Source organism: Chrysochloris asiatica, unplaced genomic scaffold (genome assembly GCF_000296735.1).
Source record: "Chrysochloris asiatica unplaced genomic scaffold, ChrAsi1.0 scaffold00322, whole genome shotgun sequence".
Lineage (NCBI taxonomy): Eukaryota > Metazoa > Chordata > Mammalia > Afrosoricida > Chrysochloridae > Chrysochloris > Chrysochloris asiatica.
The window spans coordinates 1,516,748-1,543,208 of record NW_006408840.1 but is presented as its reverse complement, the minus strand read 5'-3'; the positions used below and the strand labels follow the sequence as shown (position 1 = coordinate 1,543,208).

General features: G+C 35.6%; 1 protein-coding gene across 4 annotated transcripts in view; it reads right to left on the bottom strand.

The window, feature by feature from the left end:
* Nucleotides 1-26,461, bottom strand: part of EPHA5 (EPH receptor A5) — a 688,281-nt gene that overhangs the window by 114,181 nt on the left and 547,639 nt on the right. For 2 of the 4 annotated variants that reach the window (XM_006875349.1, XM_006875351.1), the window contains exon 9: nt 23,004-23,109. In XM_006875349.1, coding sequence (XP_006875411.1) covers nt 23,004-23,109 — 106 coding nt within the window. The remainder of the gene's footprint in view (nt 1-23,003; nt 23,110-26,461) is intronic. The other 2 variants (XM_006875350.1, XM_006875352.1) reach the window with 1 other exon arrangement.

The window sequence follows — 26,461 nt, the reverse complement described above, 5'->3', positions numbered from 1 at the left end:
ACCAGTGAAGAGGGCAATTGTTATCTTTACATTGTGATGCAACACATACAGAAAGCTATGGTCTTTGATCTTCATCAGTAAGTATTTTAAGTCCCCTTCACTTTCAGCAAGCAAGGTTGTATCACCTTCACACTGAAGATTGGTAATAAGTCTTCCTCCAATCCAGATACCATATTCTTCTTCATATAATCCAACTTCTCAATTATTTGCTCAGCATACAGATTGAATAAGTATGGTGACAGAATATAATACTGGCATGCAAATTCCCTGATTTTAAATCATTCAGTGTCCTCTTTTCTATTTGAATGACTGCCTCTTGGTCTATGTATAGGTTCTTCATTAGCACAATTAAGTGTTCTGGATTACTCATCTTCTGTAATGTTGTCCATAGCTTGTCCTGATCCACATAGTCAAAAGCCTCTGCATAGTCAGTAAAGCATAGGTAAACATCTGCTATTCTCTGTTTCAGCAAATATCCACGATCTAAAATTATTTCATGAATGAAAATCCTACTTAAACAATGTCACCTCTCCAACTTTAATGATTTCATAAACCAATAGCATTCAAAATGATGCCACTGATTTGGACTACTCATTTCTCATCTCACCAAAACATAATTCAGAATTATATGCATTGCTTCACTTTTTTTTTTCTTTTCCTTTTATTATTCTTTAATATTAAATCATGTTTGTTAAAAAGACTTCTATTGTTATATGGTGAAATTATGAAGACAGAACATTTACTAGTTCAAATTAAGAAAAATATATGGAATCAAGTTTGCCATCAACTACTATCCTAATTAGGAACACTCAATCTCTGAAGGATAAACACTGGAATTCTAACCACAAGATGTGAAGTTCAAACTCTCCAACTTCTCTTAGAGTGAAAGATGTGGCCTTTTGTTACTGCAAAGATTAATAGCCTCAGAAATTCTATACAGAGTCCCTATACATTGAAAACAACTCTATTGCACTTAACAACAATAACCATCTTAATTATGTTTCCCAATATCCAGAATCTAGGTTGGAATAATTGTACTAGTAAGAAAATACTGAATCTCGTGCTTCTTTCTCCAACAGATGTTGCCTCCAATAATCAAGATATGAGTTTCTTAATGTAGTTGCTTCTATTAGTAGAAGCATAAAAATGCTACACACATCTTCCAGAGAACATAGTCTTCAGTCCTTTCACAGATCAACCAGGGCTATTTCTGTGATTCCTTTCAGGAGAATTTATAGATGTCATAATTAACCTCCTTGTGTTCACTTCTTTTAGGTTTTAATTTATTTTGGGAATGGTAGTGTGAAAAGTAGGGGAAGATAAAGTTGCAAAAAAGTAGTGTTAAGCTTGTTAGCCAAAAAAATAGAAAGAGTACCATTTATAGCCCAGCTCTGATACCATTTGTTTAAAATCACATTTGATTAGGTGTTCATCATTTGTAGCTACAATTGCATTTTATTGTTTTGGTTTTTTGTTTGTTTTGTTTCTTTTTTCAGGAAGAATGAACTTATAGACTTTTTTCCTGATAATTTTACTTGTAGTAAATTAAAAAAAAAAAAGTTCTATATCTTTAAAATATATACTGGTTGGATTGTCACACTGAAAACTGGAATTTTACAAAAGTAACAATCTTAAAAAGCTTAGTAAGGACTTTAGCTATATCCAAGAGAATATGATAAACATTGAACATCAGATCATACATGCAGAAAGAAGACAATTAATATTAAAAAGGAAAACAAACTAACAAAATACAGTCATTTTAAGCCTAAGCTCAGTTGTATTGAAGTAAACTTATACTTATGATTACCCTGTAGGTCAAAGTACAGATGTGACCTTAGGTTAATCATGGCTGAATTTTCAGCAGTAGATTCCAGTCCTTTGGGTGTAGTTGAACCTCAAATCTTTCAGTTTGTAACTGAGTGAATTAACTGTTTGGGACTTAAAAAAAACAAAAACAAAAACAAAACCCAGGAAGTTAACAACAAAAAGACACTATAATTTGAAACAGAAGTTCCACTTCAATAATTACTGAACTTGATAGAGCTATCTACAATGTTAGTGGACACATGAGAGAGGAAAACATGAATAGGCTATGAGAACAAATATACGCCAACAATATAATACATAAGGAACTCTGGTAGGGTAGTGGTTACTGTTACAATATCAGGTCTGCCATTTTAGGCTGTACCTTCCGGGTTCTTCCCTCTCCTCTCCCTTCAACTCCATTTTGTCTGTTTCCCAGCCCTAAGCTACAAGGCTCATAGTTTAAAGGGCAACATGGCTTTTGATAGGCCAGAGATAAATTACCGCAGCAATGATCACGCCCTTCCTGTTGAACCTATATAAGACCACTCCCTTCCCGTTGACTCTCTCTTCTCTTCTGCCTCCTGCCTTCTCTTTCCAGGAGAGGTCAACTTCCTCTTCCTCACCCTGCATAAAAGTCTCTAGATGGGCCATCTGGTGTGCCCTATGGGCATGGGCGGGGCAACGGGTTGTTTTTTCCCTTTCAGTTACAAATCAGGCTGGTAGAAACTACCAGCTGTTCCACAGGATAAAAGATGAGGCTTTCTGCTTCTGTAAAGATTTACAGCCTCAGAAACCCTATTACAGGGTTGCTATGAGTTGGAATCTCCAACAGCACATAACAACAACCTGCTATTTTTCCATGAGATTAAAAAGTCAAGGGAGTAATGAGAGAGATAGTAGGAATACAATATAAATAAATAAAATGCCTAAGACCAATGATATAAATAAATAAATAAATAAATAAATAAATAAATAAATAAATAAATAAATTGAATGAATAAATGAATAAATAAAGAAGTAAATAAAGCCTACTGAGTTTATTTAGTACAGAATTCACTGCAATCTGAAAAATTGGGGGATTTCTTTTAAGTTTTCTTAAAATATGTTGTTGTTGTTAGGTGTCATCAAGTCAGTACCAATTCATAGTGACCCTATGTATAATAGAAGGAAACAGTGCCTGGTCCTGTGCCAACCTCACAATCATTATTTCAATATTCTATATTATGGTGCTATCTGATAGTGTTTCCCTCCTTTTCCTAAGGTTTTAAGTGACTAAATATTTGGAAATAATCATTTTCTCCTTCTTCCTAGTTTGTCTTAGTCTGGGAGCTCATCTTAAGCCTGTCCATTAAATACCATGGGAAACCCTGCTGGTATTTAAAATACTGGTGATATAACCTCCAGTGTCACAGCAACACCCAAGCCACCACAGTATTGCAAACTGACAGATAGTGGTGGTCTTAAAATATGGGAATGCAAATTTTGACACTTGTAGTTACCTTATAAAATAATGCAATGTTAACAGACTGTTTATAGCTGATTATAGAATAAGTAAAATAATTTCATAGCTCAGGTCTCTCCAGGTCTCCCTCAAACTGAATTAAACTAATGTTTGAAATTTTTCAAAACCAATTTTGGTAAGCAAGACAACTGGGATAGAATACAGACTTTCCCATCTAACAAAAGTAGAGCTGAACAATTGTAAAACAAAGAAGTAAGTACCACAGTTTATATGGCAAAGGAGTACTGATGTGGAGATTTAGGATAAGCACTGGACTGCTAACCATAAAGTTAGTGGTTCAAACGCACCAGCAGCTACATGAAAACCCTATGCAGCATTGTCATGAATCAGAACTGACTCCATGGCACTTAGTAACAATAACATATGGGGAAAATTAGCATTCTCAGATCCAGTGAATAACACATACAACCTAACATAACACTTACTGTTGTTGTTAAGTGTTGCTGAGTGAGTTCCGACATGAGTGAGTTCCTACACATAGCAACTCCGTATAGGGTTTCTGAGGAGCAGCTGATAAGTTTGAACCACCAACCTTGAAGCTCAAATCAACTTTGCAGTCCAGCGCATTAACCCATAGTGTCACAACAGGGTGCAACATAACATTAACACATTTATTTATGGCAGCTGCATTCCAGAGTACTGATTGTTATTCCTGGGGAAGGAGTAGGGCAATCCACTCTAGCTGCTCTGCATTTGCTCTGCCCCTTTAACAGTTGAATGCAAAACAAATGCTGAATGCCACTTTCACTTCCAGCCTTTTTCTGTACAAGCAAAAATCTTCAGATTTCATTTGGCCACCAAAAGCAAGTGTTAATGTAGAGCTTTCATAAAAGTGAAATGGAATAAAGTGAACTTTAAATAACTGGGGGGATACTTGTCTTAGTTATATAGTGCTGGTATAACAGAAATACTGCAAGTGGTTGGTTTTACAAAATATGAATGTATTACCTCACAGTTTAAGAATCTGAAGTCCAAACACAAGAGGACCTGCTCCGGAAAAAGAGCCTTTCCTCCTTCAATATCTATAGGCCCAGCATTCCTTGGAGATCTCCATATGTCTTGGCATCAATCTTTCCCTGGATCTAGGAGCTTCACAATGAAGGGATTCCAACCTGCTTTTTATTCTTGGTTGTAATAGGTCCCTCCTTCTCTGCTTACTTCTTTCTCATTTTATCACTTATAAGGTGAAAAGTGTTGCAGGCCACAACCCCTAGGAAACTTTTATTCGGTTGATTGACAGCACATAGAAGATGTCATTGTGGAAGTGATTACATTACATTAGATCTCATGATGGCAGATTATTGCAATTTAACTGCTAAACCACTGAGAATCCTGGTTCTGTCAAGTTGACACAAAACTTTAGCTGTTACATCTGTACTCTTTGTAGCACTATGATTCTAAGAGATATCTGATATATCTAAATCAGTCCATTCTCATAATAAAGAAATTGAACTGTTTGAGACTGAGCTGCTAATTCTTTAGAAACATTTATTTCTATCTAGATTTATGCAATGATACAAAAAGAATGCAGATCTTTATCAAGTGCAGCTTCAAGCAGTTTTATCATATAACTTGTGATTTTTTTAGGTCATTTGCAATCCCATAATACGTATTCCTCTACACATAGATTAGGAAATTAACTGACTTTTTTTCTTCTTCTTCTTCTCAGAGGATGTTTTATTTAACCTTTGGCACAGGGAAATACTATTACATTTCTTTATGGATCTGAGTATCAAGTTTTGTGAGAACCTTTTTCATTGCGAGCTCTGGGAAACACAGTAAGATTTCTACAAATTTAGCAGGGTCTTCCACAATAGCTCAGCATTTTCTGGCATACCAACCAGTCCCTTATTACAAAGGAGGCCACACTTTTATACTTCTGCCAAATCAAGCTGCAGACACAGAGCTTATTTTGCTCTTTGACAGCTTGACCTGCTTTCTGATTCATCTTTGAAATCTGAGATCCTCTAGTTACTTTACTAAAATGATTTGCATCTTCTTTGAAATGTCAATCAATGATGTTAACTTGTCTCCAGCATCATGAATAGAATCTTTCCTGTCAAGTGTTTACCTCAATATAACTTCCTGAAAGTTGCAGTGATTTTCACATATTTGAATTGTGAGAAATGGCATGTGGGTAGTCAATAATGTGAGCAATTGAGACTACAAGCCCTTGGGTTAAGTTTCCTAGTATGATTTATTTTCCACAGTGGGCAATTAGTTGTTGCTTTGCTCCAGTCTTCTTCCATGAAATTACTCTGTCCTGATCCACATTTTTTAGTCATTAAAAAATTATTAATTGCTCTGTAATTCTTTCTGATTCAGGGTCTTTGAAGGAAAAAAGCATGTAATTATGAGACAATAGAAGGGATAACACCTCTCAGACATTAAATCAATACACATGTCTAGATTTATTATAGTTTTTAATTTCACCTCTATTGATAATTCATAAACAACTGAGATTTTCTTTTAATGAGATCTTTTCTAAAAGTAGTGAATACAGTTAAATTATAAATATTTTAATATTATTTAAAATTGAATTCAAATTTGAATAAAATATTTTCCTATAGTCTTATTTTTTTCCTTATCAAGATACTAATTCTATAACTTTATAATCCTTGTTATATTGTTGTGCAGTTGTTAGGTTTTGTTCAGTAGATTTCAACTCACAGTAACTGTACAGATTCTCAGATTATTTGATCTGCATAAAGATTGAATAAGTATGGTGAAAGAATACAGCCTTGGCACACAACTTTCCTAATTTTAAACCATTCAGTGTTTCTTGTTCTAATTGAACAGCTGCCTCTTGGTCTATGTAGAGTTTTCTCATGAGCACAAGTAAGTGTTCTGGACTACTCATTCTCTTCAATGTTGTCCATAATTTGCCATGATCCACACAATCAAAAGTCTTTGGATAGGTAATAAAGCACAGGTAAACATCTTTCTGGTGTTTACTTTCTCTGCTTTCAGTCAATATCCATATGACATCAGCAGTGATATCCCTCATATTAGGTCCTCTTCTGAATCTAGCTTGAACATCTGGAAGTTCTCTTTCAATGTATGGTTGCAGCCGTTTTTTAATTATCTCTAGCAAAATTTTCACTGCATGGGATACTAAAGATATTGTCCCATGATTTCTGCACTCATTTGGGTGACCTAAATTTAGAATGAGCACAAATATGAATCCTTACCTATCAGTTGGCAGGGTAGATTTTTTCCAAATATCCTGGCATTTATAAGTGAGTGCATCCAGTGCTACATCAGATTTTGAGAGATAAGATTGTATTCCATCAGTTCCCAATGCCTTCTTCTTTGTCAATTCCTTAAATGCACTTTTAGCTTCTTCCTTCAGTATCACTGGCTGTTGATCATATGTTACCTCTATAAATTGTTGAATATTGACCATCTTTTTCTTGTACAGTGACTCTGTGTATACCTTCCATTTTCTTTTTTTTAATGTTTTATTGTTAATTATGTGATCATTTACATGGGAGAACATTAGCTTTACATTCAACCTATGGTATATAATTTCATTGCTATGGTTACAATCCCCTCCATGCATCAATCAACCAAAGGGTACACCCTGCAAGCCTTCCTCCAAGTCATCAGCACACAGCCTCTCTCCTTTTCTGGGTCTAGAGTCCCCAGCTGCTCCATCTCTCAACGTCATCATCTCTGCCTCCCTCTCTGGTGTCACTGTTTCCTGGGTAGGGTCCCACACTCCACTCTTCCCCCTTGATGTGAACTCCGCTCCTGGACTGCAAGGTCAATCACTCACCTCCTTTTGCTACAAAAAAATCTATCTTTACATTTCCAACCCTCACAATCAGTCATGATAAAAATTATTCACTAATGTACCACAAGAGATGTATCCCCATCTCCTTTCATCAGTCCCACCCAGAGAGATTGGGTACTACTCAGTGGATAATATGCCTTCCTCTGCACCCTCTGGATCTAGGCTCCCTCTTGAAAGCTTGTAGGCCAGTTGCTTCTTGGCTTTGTAGTACTCCCATTTTGGGTAGCCAATTTCCAAACTGCCCATCCCTGTTTACTCTGTGTATGGAGGGGTGGGAATGATCCTCGCTGTAAAGATTTGTTCCCTTTTTTATGCTATTGCATAGGTGTAGGTCAAGTTGATCAAATTGTATCAGATTACTCTTTTTTTCCTCTTCTTTCTTCTTCTAGTTGAGCTCTGATCATCCAGTCATTGAAGCCAGATCAAGTGAGTATTATCTTCAAGTGTGGGTGTTCTTGTGCATATGCCTTCTGTTCTTATCAACTGGATGCTTCACTCTCCACTCTAGTCCTCTGTGGCTATGTCACTAACTCTGGACCAAGAGTCCTCAGGTCTTGCCACACTGCTGGCCAACCAGGTCTCTACCAGAGTTCACAGGAGTCTATTGAATGTTGTAGGGCTTAGCTCACAGTTTCATTGCTGTTTTTCCCTCACTTCCCCTTATCAGTGACCAACCTAGTCACCAATCAGTGCACATGTGTGCTCGTGTATTCCCATTGAGTTTTAGTTTTGGAAGGGGGTTTGCCTTGAGGGGACCCAACCACTTGCCTTGATGTCTCCTGGGTGAACAACTTGCTTGTTCTTATAGTAATCAGTCAGACTGCCATTATTGTTTTGTATTTTTCTTGTAGGTCTTTAATTCAGGAAGTATCTTCTGTTCTTCTAGCCTCTCCAGGCTGGTCTGTTTGTCCTTTCAAGTGGGAATTTCTCACCTCAGAAGATTCTGGATGGAGTTCAGGATTCTACCTATGGTCTTATGTAATGCAGAGGCTCCATAGGACGCCTCCTTCACTGGGCATGTTGTAGCACCATTTTAGGTATTGCAATCAGTTATAGGCAGAAGATGGACTTACAAGCTTTCTAGGGTGATATTTCTGGCTAGTCCTTTCTCCCCCACCCCAAGTGTCTGTTTTATAATGATATGCCAAGGAAACCAAGATTCAAAAGACAGCCAAGCATTTTAACATTATTTCCCCTCTTTTGCCCATTCCAACCATGTATGAATCCCTGTGTCCCAGGGCCCTGTTGTTCTAAGGTTGTGCATACATCATTATTTACCTCTTTCCTACTCAGCCGATGCAAACCTGCCTAATTGTTTTCCCATCCGTCTTGTTCTTCCATTTCTTTCCTCTTTCTTATATATTGCTGAAAGTATCTGTGTGTATGTGTGAATGAAGAACCCACCAGTGGTGTGGGTGTGGGGTGTCCACTCGCTGGGCAACCCCTCTAGTCACCAGAATGGAAATGTGCAAACAGTGGGTGGGGAATGAACAAATACCAAAAAAAAAAAAAAAAAAAAAAAAAAAAAATCAGAACAATGCAAAACCAACAAAATGTATTGTCTACATTTGCTCCAAGGTTTCCGTGACATTTTTCCATAGTAGGTCTTTTCCCTGGCTTGGTCTAGCCATTTGGTCTCATGCAGATTATCAGCTCCCAGGCCACTGAGCTAGACAGATTCAAAAGTATGCAATTTCTTACTAGCTATAAGTCTTCAACCTTTTTAAATATTCCTACATATGTGGTTCAGAGACTTGGAGCTCTACCCTGAACCCGCTTCACTTGGTATTCTGTGGTATTGTTGACGGTGAACTTCACTGCATCTCTACCCTATCTTTCATAAAGCCCCACCTCCTCCTTCCATTTTCTTTTGATGCTCTTTCCATCATTCAGTATTTCTACTATAGAATCCTTTAGTATTTCAAGTTTAGGCTTGAATTTTTTTCTTTAGTTTCCTAAGCTTGGGAATTGTTGAGCATGTTCTTCTGTTGTGGTTTTCTAATTCCAGGTCTTTATGCATATCATTATAATGTTTGTCATTGTCTTCTTGAACTGCCTTTTGAAATTTTCTATTCAACTCTTTTACCTCCTCATTTCTTCCATTTGTTTTAGCATGTCTACACTGGAGAGCAACATTCAGAGTCTCTTCTGACATCCATTTTGGTCTTTTCCTTCTTTCTTGTCTTCTTAATGACCTTTTGCCTTCTCCCTGTATGATGTTCTTGATGTCATCCCACAACTTCTCTGGTCTTTAGCCCTTTATGTCTAATGCATCAAGTCTGTTCTTCAGATGATGTATAAATTCTGGAGGGATGTATAAATTCAAGGCAATATTTTGTAACTTGTGGACTTAATTTAATTTTCTTCAGTTTTAGCCTGAACTTGCACATAGCAATTGATGGTCTGTTCCACAGTCTGCCCCTGGCCTTATTTTTGCTGATGTTATGGGGCTTTTCCACAGATGTAGTCAGTTTAATCTCAGTGTATTTCATCTGGTGAGGTCCTTGTGAATAGTCATCTTTTATGTTGCTTTAAATTGTATTTGCAATGAATAAATAATTGGTCTTGCAAAATTCTCTCAAGTGATACCTAGCACCGTTTCCATTACCAAAGTCTTATTTTCCAACTTCTGATCTTTGTTTACAATTTCTGTATTCCAATCACCTGTAATTATGAATACATCTTCATTTGCATGTTTGATCAATTTCAAAACAAAATAAATTTCACTGGCTTTAGTATTTGTTGGGTAATTTGAACAATGGTGGTATTAACTGGTCTTCCTTGTAGGTGTATGGATATTATCTTAGCACTGACAGTGTTTTACTTTAAGACAGTTCTTGATATGTTCTTTTTGATGATGAATGCACTGCCATTCCTTCTCAAATTGTCATTCCTGGCATAGGAAACTATGTGATTGTCACATTCAAAATGGCCAACACCAGTCCATTTCAGCTCACTAATGCCTAGGATGTTAATGTTTATGCATTCCATTTCATATGTGACAGCTTCCCATTATCCTATATTCATAATTTGTAAATTCCATCTTCTAATGATTAATGAATGTTTACATCTGTTTCTCTTAATTTTAAGTTGTGCCCCATCAGAAAATGAAGGCCCCAATGGTTTTACTCGATTTGCATCATCTAGGCCAACTCTGTCTTCCACATTCATATTTTGAGTCCCTTTAACCTGAGCGGCTCTTCTTCCAGCACTGTGTGTGACATTATTCTGGTGCTCTTCACCATGTTTCTATAGTCATCATTCTTGGGCTGACAGTGCTTCACTATTGTCCATAGAGTTTTCAGTGACTAAATATCTGAAAGTAGTCTGTCTCTCCTTCTTCCTAGTCTGTCTTCTTCTGAAGCTCAACTGAAATCTTTCCAACATAGGTGACCCTACTGGTATTTAAAATACCCGTGGAATAACTTCCAGAATCACAGAAACATGCAAGACATCACAGTATGACATACTGACAGACTAGCAGTGGTTGATCTTGCTAGAGATGTCAAATTTATTAATACATACAACATGGATTAGAGCACATGTGAATGATGAGAGGGTTGATGTCATCATGTGTTTTAACATGGGTTTTCACATATATAGATATTATATCACAATATATTAAACTATGCAGATTTATTAATTTCTATGAAATATTGATAATTATATTTAGCTTTGTGATGACACAAAAGTCCTTAGTACTTGGAAAGGAAGCACAATTATGACTTGGGTCTTCAATTTTGTTTATGTCACAATTGGTAATAATTTTCACTTTCCTTACTATGCACATTAATACAGGAAAATGATACTGAGCATTTCAAATGTAGATTGATTCATAGTTTAACTCTTATTCAATTATTTATGAGGTATTCTTTGTGAAAGCTGAAGAGCCAAAGTCTTTATCCTCAAAGTACTTACTGAAGGTCAGGAGAGATAAAATGTTTATAATTTACTATAATTTGAGCTTGACAGTGTTAAATTCTATTATAATTATTAATAAATAATTCTATGACTCTGGAGAAGGAAATCATTTCTTACTCTAAGAGATTTGCACAAGGATTTATGTTGGAAAAGAATGTTTAATTTTGGTTTTGACAAATGGGTACAATTTAAACCTTTGAGAAGTAGAAAGAATATTCTAAGAAAATGAAACGCATGAGCAAAGGTACAGAGTGAAGTCCTCTTTTAAAATTTTCATTGCCCATGCTTTGTATGGGAATGACCACCTCATCACGTTCTTATTTGAGATCCTATCATGCACTTGGACCAGTCAGTGCACTGCATTTCCTTGATTATGGCGGTGGTGGTGGTTGTGAGCCATTGAGTCATTTCCAACCCATAGCAACCCTGTACAGGGTCCCAGACAGTAAATCTTTACAGCATCAGAAATCCTCATCTTTCTCTCATGGTGCAATTGGTAGATTCAAATTGCTGACCTTACAGTTAGCAGCAACTTGAAATCCTTTATGCTACCAGGCCTTCTTTTCCTTGATTATAGTAATAAGTTTGGAATTAGTAGGAAATTTGATTGGAACAAGGACATTGTTTTCTGGAAATTTTCTGGGAATATGAGAAATGAATCAAGAAAAAGCTGACGAATCCAGTAGTAACTTCTTCACTCTCTTCTTAGTTAAGTTTTTAGCCATTCTCCTTTCTGTGATACCACAAGTATCTAGTCTCCTGCTACCTCACAACTGATTTCTCATTCTCCTATCACTGGAAATTCCTACACAAATGTACCTTTATGTAACGTTCTCAAAGTGCTACACAAATAACCTCATTTTGATTAGTAGTATTAACTCTTTAAAGAACACATTTGTGCCAAATTATTCTTGACATGTGTATCTCAAATTGCATTGCTGTGTTATGTGCCATTGAGTCACTTCTGACACACAGACACCCTTTCTACAACACAACCAAATACTGTCTTGTGCTGCATCATCCTAACAATTGTTGATACATTTGAGCCCATTGTTGCATCCACTGTATGAATTCATTTAATTAATTGTCTTTCTTTTTTTCACTGAGTCAAGCATGATGTTCTTCTCCAAAGACTGGTCCCTACTTATAACATATACAATATCTTGTCATTCTCATTTCTAAGGAACATTTTGGCTGTACTTCTTCAAAGACAAATGAACTCATTTTTCTGGTAGTCCATGGTTTATATTCTTTGACAACACTACAATGCAAATGTATCAATTTTCTTTTATCTTATTCACTTTCTAGTTTTCATAAACATATGAGGTGATTGGAAATACCATATTTTGGGTCAAATGAACCTTAGTCCTCGATGTGACATATTTGCATTTGAAAATGTTAAGCAGTTTTTTTGTTTTGTGTTGTTTTTTCTTTTATAGCAGATTCCCTTAGATATATTTTGAGTATCTGAGGAACTCATCTTCCAGCAAGAAAATGTTCCACTGTTATTCACATGATTTTCACTTCGCACTTATTTTCATAAGTATATCCCCAGGTTCTCATTCATAGTCTTAGTCTGAGACTAAGACCTCCACTGAGAATTTTTCCCCATGGGTGACCCTGGTGGTATTTGAAATATTGGTGATACATCTTCTAGCATCACAACAACATACAAGCCACCACCACAGTATGATAAAATGGTGGAAAATGGTATAATTGTGTAGTGGACAGCATTTTAGATATCTGGTAGCGTAGTGGTTACGAATCGGGCTGCGAACCTTAAGGTCAGCGGTTCGAAACTACCAGCCGCTCCGCGGGAGAAAGATGAGGCTTTCTACTCCCGTAAAGATTTACACCCTCGGAAACCCTGTACAGGGTCGCTATGGGTCGGACCCGACTCGATGGCACTCAACAACAACAACAACAACAACATACTATTAGGATTTTTTTTTTTAATTATTAGAAATTTTCAGTTTTATTGTTGCTAGATGCTGTTGATTTGATTCCAACTCACAGCAACACTATGTATAACAAAATGAATGTGACAATGGGCTCAAACATAACAATTCTCACAACTCAATTGTTATGTTTGAGCCTGTTGTGGTAGTCACTACATCAATACATCTTTTTTTTTTTTTTTTTTTTATGCTGATCGTCTACTTTACCAAGTATAATGTCTTATTTCAAGGATTCGTCCATCCTGATAACATGTCCAAAGTACATGCAACTAAGTCTTGCCATACTAGTGTCTTAGGGACTTCTTCCAATACAGACTTGTTTGTTGTTCTTGTAGTCCAAGATATGTTCAATATTCATCACCAACACCGTAATTCAAATGCATCTATCCTTCCTTGTTTTTCCCAGACTTTGCATGTATATTAAGTGATTTTAAATATCAGGCCTTGGGCCAAGCATATCTTAGTTCTTAGTGATATCTTTGTTCTTTGACATTTTAAGGAAGTCTTTTGCATCAGATTTGTCCAATGTAATACATCATTTAACTTTTCATTGTTGCTTCTATGATTGTTGACTGTGGATCCAAGAAAATGGAATCCTTGACAACTTTATGTTGTTGTTGTTAAGTGCCATGGAGGTTTTTTTTGTTTTGTTTTGTTTTTGACTCATAGTGACCCTGCATTAGGTTCCAATGAGCTGCTGATGGGTTTGAACCACTGACCTTGTGCTTATCCTACACTGCCACACCAGTACAACTTCATACTTATAAAAGTACGCCCTGATGATACAGTAATTAGATGCTTGGCTGTTTAACTGAAAGGTTGGCATTTAGAACCCATCATCCACTAATCTACCACCGTGGATGAGAAAAAAATATGTTGATCTGCTCTCATAAGGATGCAGTCTGTGACAACCTATGGGTAAGTTCTACTATGTTTTATAGCATCACTGTTAATAGAATTGGTTCTAAGGATCACAAAGGTGTCTGAGAAATTTAGCGTAGGCAGCATCTGAGTGATGATGCCTAACTTTGAATTCTGATCCAACTCTGAGTGGTACGGCTTGGGAAGATTATGCTACATGAGTAGCTACTAAAGAGGATGAAAAAGTGAGAAGATGGGATCTGAGACTATCTCACCTTTTAGGAACTGATTTATGCTGACCTTTGTCATTTTGTTGGCAACAAAGGTGAGAATTTTCCACTTTGACCCTTGCTTGGTGAAATTTTTTTTTTAAATCTTTTGTAAACTGGGGAGAGAACTAACATTCACATAGAGTGTTTTAAAAATATTAAATAAGGTATTATATATACAGTATTTAGAACACTGCTTAGTAGTATGAAGTATGTAATTCATGTTAGATTATTTTTGTGTATTATTTTATAGCTATCTATTACTTTGAAAAATAGTAAAACTTTCCAAATTAATGTATTGCTTCTTGTTGTTGTTAAGTGTGGTCGAGTCAATTCCAACTCACATACTCTGCATTAGGTTTCCAAAGAGAAGCTGGTAGGGTTGTATTGCAAAGCTTGTGGTTAGCAGTCTAATGCTTATCCTATAATACAGTTTAATAGTGTACACAAACCTAGAATGCAGGTCCTAAGGATTTGCAATAGAAAAGATAACAAATTTCATTAAGAATCAATCTGAAAATTATATATTTTATCAACAATTTTTGCATGGTATTTTCATTATTTTATTCTGTTGAATTCCAAAAGGAATTGGATTTAGGATTTAAAATGTGTGTATCCATCATATTTTACTCTTCTTGGACAAGTTATTTTATGTTTGGGTTATACAAATACATTTATTTATAAGCTACATGAAAGTGATCCTTAGAAGTCTTTTCCTGCCTCTCTCAAGGCAATACATTCAGTAATTTTTGTATGAACTAAGAAAATGTCACTTACTTTGTAGTTCCTAATAAGTTCTGAATTAACAAAATAAATAATTGTCAAAAGAAAGGTAAACTAATTGAAGAAATGTGATGGCAAACCTAACACAATGCTGCAAAATTATGTTGAATACCTGAAAACAATCTTTTCTAACAATAGTCTAAGATTATATCCAATATATTCCCACCATTTCTGTGAAAGAATGTGATTGAATAAAGCAAATAAAATAATATAATGATGAATACACTACTCTATCACTTTGAATTTACTCTCTTTTATGGCTTTATGATACTATATACCAGACATCTACTATTAGACAAAATGTGATTCAATGGAATATAATTTGATAAAATATTGTTAATATAGAACGATTTTATATATTGCAAAAATATCAATAATGACTGTATATAATACTCACATAAAATCTATATTTTTATTAATCTAAAAAACACGGCCATATATTTTAACACAAATTCTATAAGACTCATATTTCTTAAGTAAAAAAGCATGCAGTGTTGCTCAAATATAGTGAAAAATGAACAATATTTTTCAAAATCAAGACTTTCTAGTCTTTTAGGACCCTTAACAACCTAGCTTGGGGAAGTGAAAAGAAACCTGCTCATGAAGATCAAAGACTACAGATCTTCTGTATGGATTCAAAGCCTTCAGCATGGATTACTACTCAATGTAAATAAAAGAAACATCCTCAAAACTGGACCAATAAACAATATCATGATAAATTGAGAAATGATTAAAGTTGACAAGGATTTAATTTTTCTAAGATCCTTAATCAATTCTCATGGAAGCAGCAATCAAGAAATCAAAACTAGGTAATTCATTGGGCAAATATGCTGCATAAGACATCAAAGTATTTAAGAACAAAGTGGTTACGAATCGGGCTGCGAGCCGCAAGGTCAGCAGTTCCGGAGAAAGATGAGGCAGTCTGCTCCCGTAAAGACTCACAGCCTCGGAAACCCTTTCTAGGGTCGCTATGAGTCGGAACCGACTCCACGGCACCTAACAACAACAACAATGTTACTTTGAGGTCTAAATAGTGCTTGCTTTGATCCATGATATTTTCAATGATCTTATACTCATGTGAAAGCTGGGCAATGTGTAAAGAAAACCAAAGAATTGGTTTGTTTGAATTGTGACATTGGAGAAGAATACAGAAAATACCCTGGATGGCCAGAAGAACAAGCTACTCTCTGTTGGAAGACGTACACAGCTCATATGCCCCTCAGAAGTGACAATGGCAAGACTTAGTTACAAGTACATCAAACATGTTATCAGGAAAAACCAGTACTTAGAAAAGGACATCATATTTGGTAAAGTAGAGGGTTTGTGGAAAAGAAACAGAATCTCAACAACCAAGAGGATGGCACAGGACCACACAGTGTTTTGCGCTCTTGTGCATAAGGTTGCCGTAAGTCAGTCAACTTAATGGCATCGATCTTAGTTATCTAACACTACTATAATAGAAATATCACAAATGATTGGTTTTAACAACCAGAAATTCATTCCCTTACAGTTTGTTAAATGTCATCAAATCAGTTCTGACCCATAGCAATTCTGTACAGGGTTTCCGTGGAGCAGCTGAACCACAAAACATGGGGTTAGCAGTCCAGTGTTTATCCCATAAAGCCACACCAGGACTCTATAGTTTAGGAAGATTTTGTTGTTAAGTGCCATTGAGTGACCCTATATAGGGGTTTCAAGGAGCAGCTGGTGACCATGAACCACCGACCGTACAGTTCAAAACGACTTTGTGGTCCAGCGCATCAACTCACAGCACCACCCCAGGAGTCAATGAGAATGATCACAGATCACAGCCTTCAGTATGGATTGCACCTCAAAGCATTAAAGACAAAAATATGTCACTTTGAAGTCCAAGGTGTGTCTAACTCAATCCATAATACTTTAAATCATCTCATGTGTATGTGAAGGATGGACATTAAATAAGGAAAACCAAAGAATTAATTCATGTGAATTATAATATTGTAGACTAATATTGGAAATGCCCCTAGATTGCCAGAAAAAGAAACAAATCTCTACTGGAAAAAGTAGAGTCAGCATGCCCCTAAGAAGTGACAATGATGAGACTTAATTCCAAATATATTGAACATATTATCAGAAGGAACAGTCCTTAGAAAAGGACATCATATTTGGTAAAGTATTGGGTCGGTGAAAAAGAAGGAGAACCTCAACAACTCTAAGGATGGCACAGGACCCGCAGTGTTTTGTTCTCTTGTGCATAAGGTTGCCATGAGTCGGTGTCAGCTTGATGGCGCCTGTCTTAGTTATTTAATGCTGCTATAATAGTAATAAGGAGCTCTGCTAGCGTAGTGGTTACGAACTGGGTTGCTAATCTGAAGGTCGGCAATTCGAAACTACCAATGGTTCTGAGGGAGAAAGATGAGGCGTTTTTCTCCCGTAAAGATTTACAGCCTCGGAAACCCTGTGTAGGGTCACTATGAGTCGGAACCGACTCCACAGTAATTAACAACAACAACACCAACATAATAGAAATATATAACAGAAATATGGTGCTCTGGTAGCGTAGTGGTTATGAATCGGGCTGCGAACCTCAAGGTTAGCAGTTCGAAACTACCAGCTGTTCCACGGGAGAAAGATGAGGCTTTCTGCTCCCGTAAGATTTGCAACCTCAGAAACTCTGTACAGGGTCTCTAGGGGTCAAACCGACTCCACGGCACATAACCACCATAATAGAAATAAAAGAGGATGGCTTTAACAACCAGAAATTCATTCTCTCAGTTTGTTAAGTCTTATCAAATCAGTTCTGACTCATAGTGACCCTGAATAGGGTTTTCAAGGAGTGGCTGGTGGGTTTGAACTGCCAAATTTGTAAAGTAAAAAAAAAAAAAATCCTTGCAACTTGATCAATAAATAACATCATGATGAATGGGAAAAGATTGAAGTTGTCAAAGTTTTCAGTTTGCTTGGATCCACAATCAGCACTCATGGAAGTAGCAGTCAAGAAATGAAATGACATAGTACATCAGGAAAATCTACTGCACAAGATCTCTTTAAAGTGTTCACATTTAAAGGTGTCAGTTTGAGGTCTAAGGTGTTCCTGACCCAAGACATGGTAATTTCAATAGCCTCATATGCATGTGAAAGTTGGACAATAAGTCAGGATAATTGATACATTGAGTTACACCATTGGAGAAGGACATTAAAAGTTATTATGCCTTATCAGAAGTACAAACAAATCCATGTTGGAAGAAGTACAACCAGAATGTTCCTTAGAAGCCAGGATGGTGAGACTTCGTGTATCATACTTCAGACATGTAACCAGGAGATACCATTAATTGCAAAAGGACATCATGATTGATAAAGTGGAGGGTCAGTGAAAAATAGAAAGATCTCAACCAGAATGTGTTGGCAGCAGTAACAGGCTCAAGCATAACAATTGTGAGGGTGGCATAGGATAGAATCATGTTTTGTTTTGTTGTGCACAGGATCACAATGAGTTGAAATTGACTTAATGGTGTCTAACAACAACAACAAAATCTGTGTCAGTTTGGCTGGGCAGTAATGTAGTGATCCCCCTTCTGTGATTTGATGTGACAAGTCAATAAGAGGATTCAGAGTGAGAGACATCATCTTTAATCTCATCAAGACCATGACCTATGCTCCCTGGTGGTGTGGCATGCAACTCCTTATAATTTGTTGCTGTTATGCACTGTCAGAGCTATTGTTTCTAACTCATTGTTGTAACTGTTAAGTGACGTAGAGTTGTCTCTGACTGATAGTGACACTGTATAGGGTGTCTGAGGAGCAGCTGATGAGTTTGAACGACCAACCTTGCAGTTCAAACTAATCTTGAAATTGAGTGCTTTTACTACATCTCCACAGCGACCCTGTATGTAGGATTTCCCAGGAGCAGCTGGTGAGTTGGAATTTATGATCTTGTGGTTTAAAATCCAGGGCTGATCCTCTGGCACCACAAAAGGAGTCCTTTTTGTCTTACTAGAGCTCAAAGGAAAGAAATGTGAACAGAGAAGTGATCAAGAAAGAAGAGCCTGGAGTGACATGTACCATTTAAACTTGTGCCCCTCACTGTGAATTTCCTAGATCCAGGGAAAAATTCATGCCAAGAGACACGAAGATCTCCAAGGAATGCTGGGCCTCCAGATGCAGAAACAAAACAAAGGAGATTTTTACAGGGCTAGAGATCTGCATTTAAACTTTTAGACTTCAAAACTGGGAGAAAATTAATTTCTGTTTGGTAAAGTCATCCATGGTGATATTTCTCTTATAGCAGCACTAAATAGCTAAGACAGCTGGTACTGTTCAAATCCTATAGCTGGTCCTCATAGTATTCATTGTGTTATAATTTGTGATCATGTTTTCTAGGTTTTTAATAAAAGCATATATTTTATGTGAATATTACATATATACAACATTGATATATTTGGAATATATAAAAATATTTCTATATCACCACTGTTTTATCAATTTTTTCCCTTTAGATATATATTGTCCAAATATAAATATCTGTTATACAGTATATGATCAAAGGAACAAAATTCACAAAAAAAAGTAAGTTCAAAGTGGTTGGGTAATCTGTGAATCATCATATTATTTTGTGTGTTTATTAGTCATATGTTGATACAGAGAAGAATGGATAATATTATATAATCGCCTCAGACTTTCCTAAAGCAGGTTACTTTCAGGTACTAAACCATAATTTACCAATATTTCTTTATTTTGTTTATCTTTTTATTGACAATTGTTTATTTTGTTAATTCAGAAGATACTACAAGGTAAGTAAAATTTTACTAGTTCATAAAAAAAATAATAAATTCATTGCCTTGAGAAAATCAGGAAAAGTCTTTCATTTAGCATTTAGATAAATATATTTATATAACACAAACATAAAATGACTTGTCCATGGAGAGTAAATAGCTTTTAAATCCTAAATCAAATGCCTTTTGTAATTAAACAAAATAATCAAAATTTAATGCAAAAATCATTGATGAAATATATAGTGCCCAGATAGCTTCTTAATGAAATTTGTTATACTGTTAAGTGCAAATCCATAGGCTCCGCATTCTTGGCTCAGTTGTAATACTAAATTGTCTTATAAAACATTTTAATATGAATAAACAATTCACTAATTTAAAAGGTGTTGCTATTTTTCAATGTAATGCACATGCATAAAACTATACAGAAAAAATGATCTTATCAATCCATGAATGTAGTTGTTGTTAAGTGCATTCTATCAGGTTATGACACATAGTGACCCTGTATAGGGTTTCTCAGAAGTAGTTGGTGGGTTTGAACTACCAACCTTGCAATTAGTCATCCTGCATTTATTCTGTAGTGTCACACCAGGACTCCAACTCATGAATTTGTTGTTGTTGTTAGGTGCTGTCAAGTTGATTCCAACCCATAGCGACCCTGTATAGGGTTTTCAAGGAGCAGCTGGTGAGCTTAAAGCACTGACCTTGGAGTTCAAATGACTGCAGTGTGATGCATTAGCCCACAGCACCACACCAGAATTCCTAATTCATGAATGTAGTTATGTGGAAAATTAAGTTTTATCTCTTAGGTATAGATATTCTTTCACTATGATTGATAAATTATAATAAAATTTAGATAGTTTTTAGACAGTATAATCAGCTAATATGGAATTCACAGTGTGTGTGTGTGATTGCTAAATAATAGGTATAACTTGTTTCAAACTTCTGTCTAGTGTTAATGTTATAGATATGATTATTTAAAATCCAATTATATGTATATATTTAGAATTGACATTTCTAGAGAACAGGGGCTTATAAACATATAAGTAGAACAATCCTTATTTAAGTATTACCAAAAAATTCATTTTTACAGTGACCCTGTTTAGGGTTTCCAAGAAGTGGCTGCTGGGTTTGAACCACTGACCTTGCAGTTTGCAGTGTAGTGCTGAACCTACTGTGCCACACCAGTGCTCCTATACTAATAATACTTCACTTAAATAAATACTGCATCTTATGCATATAATAAAGGAGCTCTAAGGACTGCTAAACTCAATGTCAGCCATTAGAAACTACCAGCTGTTCCTCTGGAAAAAGATGAGGCTTTCTGCTCCCATAAAGATTTACAGCCTCCGAAACACTGTACAGGGTTGCTATGAGTCAGAACTGACTCCATGACACATAACAACCACTACCACCATGGATATAATAAAATACTTCTTATATTTCAAATGTACTTTTTTCTAAACACAGTTGTTGTTGTTAAGTGCCATTGAGTAGGTCCTGACTCATGATGATTCTGTATGGTTTTCTGTGGAGCAGCTGGTAGGTGTGAACTGCCGACCTGTGGTTCACAGTCCAGTGCTGATCCTACAGCACTACACCAGGAGTCCTAAACACTGACATGTGCAAATTTATAGGCTTCTAGGCTTAGCTTATCTCTCCATTTTTATACTTTTCTTTTAAATGTGGACACAACAAATTAAGACACTTTCTTAAGATCTTCGTGTGCCCAAAGATAAATTATGCTTATTGAATTTATTAAAAGGAAGAAGTCAATTAACATGTCAAATGAAAATAAATAAATGATACTACAAAATAACTCTGCAAATACATCATAGTTATCTACCCATTTGGGATGCAAAAGATGCATTATCCCACTGTAGTTTTCTTCTTAGTAACAACTCAATCACCATAATTCTCTTATCAATCAAAATCTGAGCAGAGATTTTATGACAATACTAGTGAAATTGGCTTATCTAGGAAGGTATCTATGTAGGCATCCACCTCAGGTAGCTTCAGAGAATAAAGATCAGTAAGAAAATAGGTAGGCAGAAGAGGGACTTTAAGATTTTTTTCCTTCAACAGAACATAAACCGCCTTAAAGATAAGAAGTTCCACAGATGCATAATTGCTTTTCTAATTTTAAAGAAAGTCATGGATTACTACCTACATTCTTAAGGAGCCACTGAACATTATTATATGAACAAGAAGTAGCAGAAATGAATTTTCAAATATAAAGAGAAAGGATATTCAAATGGAATAAAATTGTTTTATGAAAATAAGCTATTATCATGGTAATTTAAGGGTATGGTTATAAATCATTACAGAACACAGTGTGTACTATATTGAAAAATACATAGTTTTGTATATTTATGAGTCGCAAAGGTGCTGAAAAGTCAAAAGTAAATGTGCACAACAGTAAGAAAATCAATACAAATATTGATTTTCTGGGTTTTTTCAAGTCTTATGGTACATTTTACCATTTTCTTGTGCAGGTTTAAATCTTTTCATGAAGATTTAAATCAAGTTTTTCTTTCTGTTCTTTTTTAAATAATAGTCTAATACTAAAATTTTTCCCAGTGGCCATATCTCATTACAGCATACAGTACATACCTTCTAACAATGGCCTGAATGTAAAATGAAAAATGTTCAATTACAAAACTTTTTGTAGGTTGACTATGCTCAGCCTGATATCAGAAAATGACTTCTACCGAAAGTCTTTATTGGGCTCCACTTCTTACAGTTTTATTTAAAATGAAAAAAAGTATGGATATCTAATAAATATATAAAAATATCTTACCTAATAATAAACAGGTTACTTTAAAGAAGTATATACCATCATTGATGCATTCATTGTGAAATCATTCAGTAGGTGAAAATTAAATCAATTTTGAAAAAATGACTGGTTATTTCTCAAAATTCATGTTAGCAGAAGGTCTGCTTTATGTCCTGTTAGAATAGAATTATCAGTACTGTTCCTATAAATCTAGTAGACGCCTACCTAGGTTTTCCAATGCAGTAGCTAATCTTGAGCAAGCTACCATACGTACAATTGAGAGGGAAACAAATCAAAATACATATGAGTATTAATTACAGAATAAGTAGTGACAAGTCAATTCTATTCTGTGAAGAGAGCATATCTGGAAAAGAAAAATTGTATGCTTAAAAATTACTAACAACATGGACAAGGCAAGACTTGTGAAACACATCTATACATTAAGGTGATCCACTGACATACTGCTTGCTTGATTTATTTTACTATTTGCTTTGCCAAATGTCCAACTCAAGAAAATGAAGAGATCAGCTGCAAAAGATGAGAATCACAGTTTCCTCTCTTACCTTCCGCTGAGGAGAAAGCCGATAACCACTGCCAACAAAATGACTCCCACTGTCACAGACACAGCAATTATAGGAATCTGGCTTTCATCGCTGGATGCTGCAACTGCTAATAGGAGACACAGGAATGGAGCTTGTGGTTAAAGCGATCATATGCATTAGAAATAAGAGCTATTTGATACTCAGTAATCACTTTATGGTTTTAGCAATTCTCCCATATTTGGCTAGGATTTCTCCTAAGATCTTTTCTCAAAAGCAGGCATCTTTAGTAGAAAATATTTATTCTGCAAATAAAATTTAAAAACTTCACTGAGTTATTGAGTATTTCCTTGTCATCATGAAAAATAAATGTATACTGTCTGCATAGTATTCATCAAGGGACTTAAGTTTGAAGGTTAAAATGGAATTTCATCCTTTTTCAAATACATCTCTAGTGGTTACAAATCAGGCTACTAACCTCAAGGTCAGCAGTTTGAAACTACCAGCCGTTTCACAGGAGAAAGATGAGGCTTTCTGCTCCCATAAACATTTAAAGCCCTGGAAACCCTATGTAGGTTGCTATGAGTCAGAACCGACTCCATGAAACACCACCACCACCAATCTACAGTGTGGTGCTGTGGGATAAAGCACTGGATTTTAAAGTTGGTTTGAACCACAAGTTAGTATTTCAAACTCACCAGTCACTCCATGGAAACCCTATACAGGGGCACTATAAGTAGGAACCAACTGGAGGTAATTAACAACAACAGTCTATATATGAGATTTGACATTTGTAGAGCCCACATGCTGTTGTGCCTGAGAAGAAAATCTAGTTAACTCAGGTAACTGGGAAAAAGATAATCCTCAGTCCCACAGATTAAATTGAGGTAACAAATGGGGTTAAGACCTCATTGACTGATATTAAATATAAAGCACTCTTCTGAATACAAGAATATGTTTCCTAGAGAATATTATATTTAATTATATAATTTATTATAAGCAATAACATAATCAGCAAATATGTCTTATAAAATAGAATCATGTTTAGAACACTATCCAGGCACGCATTTCTATATTTGAGAAGTCGATGCATTTGAATCATCATTTTAAAAAGTACCTGGGCTTTAGATGAAATGTTTTCTATTTTAATAACGGTAGTGGTGTTGGCTGTGGAGTCGCTTCAGACTCATACTGACCCCATACATGGTTTCCGAGGCTGCAAATCTTTATGGGAGCAGAAAGCCTCATCTTTATCCCACATAACATGTGGTAGTTTTGAACTGCTGACCTTGAGACTAGCAGCCCGACTCATAAACACTACACTACCAGAGCTCTTATTTTAATAAGTCATTACAGATTTTTTATTTAGTTGTATTTGTATTATGATATTTGTATTATTAAAATTTATTATAATGTTATTATTATATTTTAATAATACAGATACCATAATACAAACACAACTAAACAACAAATCTATAATGAGTATAGGAATAATCAGATAGCTGGATCGAACATTTTCTTATTTGTTTTTCTTGAGCTGATAACTAATTCTTCATTAAAATAACATATACAGTAAAAAGTATTTATGAGCATTTTCATGAATCCCTCAATAACAAACCATTCATCTTTATTATTTAATTATAAAGTGTTAACATTTTCATAGTACCACTAGTTTACCTCCATAATCTCAAGTCTTCAGCATTTAAACAAATTAAAACAATAGTATTTTCCATGATCAATTTTTCTTTATTAACACAATCCCTGAACTTCACACCAAATCCCAGGAAGTTTTAACATCCAAATTATTTTTCTTTTCTACATACTATATCACCTCTCATCTGTCAGTTTGTCATATTGTGGTAGCTTGCAAGTTGTTGTGATTCTGCAAGCTGTACCACAGGTATTTAAATACCGGCAAGGTCACCCATGGTAGATAGGTTTCAGCTGAGTTTCCAGACAAAGACAAACTAGGAAGGAGGAGAGATGGGCTACTTCTGAATATTTAGTCACTTAAATCTTTATGAACAGCAGTGGAACACTATCAGCGCCAGAATATTGAATACTGAAACATAATGAAGAACATTAGAATATTTGTCAAATATATTGGAACCAAATCAGTGGAACATGAACACCACCCTCATAGTGACAGATGATTGGAAGGCACTCAGGTTGGAAGGCACTTCAAATATGACTGATGAAGACATGCTTCCTCAAAGTAGAGTTGACTATGTTGACACAAATGGAGCAAAGCCTTCAGAACCTTCATTTACTTATGGAACACAATTCAAAATAAAGATAAGCAGCTGAAATATCCATTAATAATCTGAACATGGAATGTATGAAGTATGTATCTAGGAAATTTTGAAAGTGTCAAAAGTGAAATGAAATGCATAAACATCAATATCCTAGTATTAACTGAAATGAACTTGTTCTTGCCATGTTGAATCTGACAATAACATGGTTTACTTTTCCAGGAATGACAAACTGAAGAGGAATGGTGTTATACTCATCATATAAAAGAGCAAATCAAGATCTGTCTGAAGTAAAACACTGTCAGTGATAGGATAATATCCACATGCCTGCAAGGAAGACCACTACTATTCAAACTTACACACCAACCACTAAAGCCAGTGATGAAATTGAAGAATTTTACCAATTTCTTCAGCCTGAAATTGATAAAACATGTAATTAAAATGTGTTGATAATTACTAGCAATTGGAATATAGAGGTTGTAAACAAAGAGGAAAGATCGGTAGTTGGAAAACATGGCCTTGGTCATAGAAACAATGCTGAAGAATGTATGATACAATTTTGCAAGACCAATAACTTCTTCATTGCAAAACATTTTTAAAATAACATAAAAGATTATACACATGCATCTCATATATGGAATCCACAGAAATCAAATTGACTACATCTGTGGAAAGAGGCAGTGGAAAAACTCCATCTCATCGGCCAAAACAAGGTCAGGGGCAGATAGTAGAACAGGCATTAATTGGTCATATACAAGTTCAGGCTGAAACAGAAGAAAATTAAAGCAAGTCCAGAAAGCCAAAATATTGCCTTAAGCATTACCCACCTGAATTTAGAGATCATCTGGGGGAACAGATTTGATGTGTTAGAAACTAAAGATCAAAGACCAGAAGAGTAGTGGGATGACATCAAGAACATCATAAAGGAAGGAAGCAAAAGGTCATGAAGTAGACAAGAAAGAAAGACTATACAATAATGGATGTCAAAATAGACTCTTAAACTTGCTCTCCAGTGTACAGATGCTAAAGCAAATGGAAGAAATGAGGAGGAAAAAGAGTTTCATGCAAAATTTGAAAGGGCATCTCAAGAAGAAAAGTTCAAGTATTATAACAAAATGTGCAAAGAACTGGACTTAGAAAACCCAAAGGAAAGAACACACCCAGCATTTCTCAAGCTGAGGGAAATGAAGAAAAAATCAAGTCTCCACTTGCAATATTTAAAGATTCTAT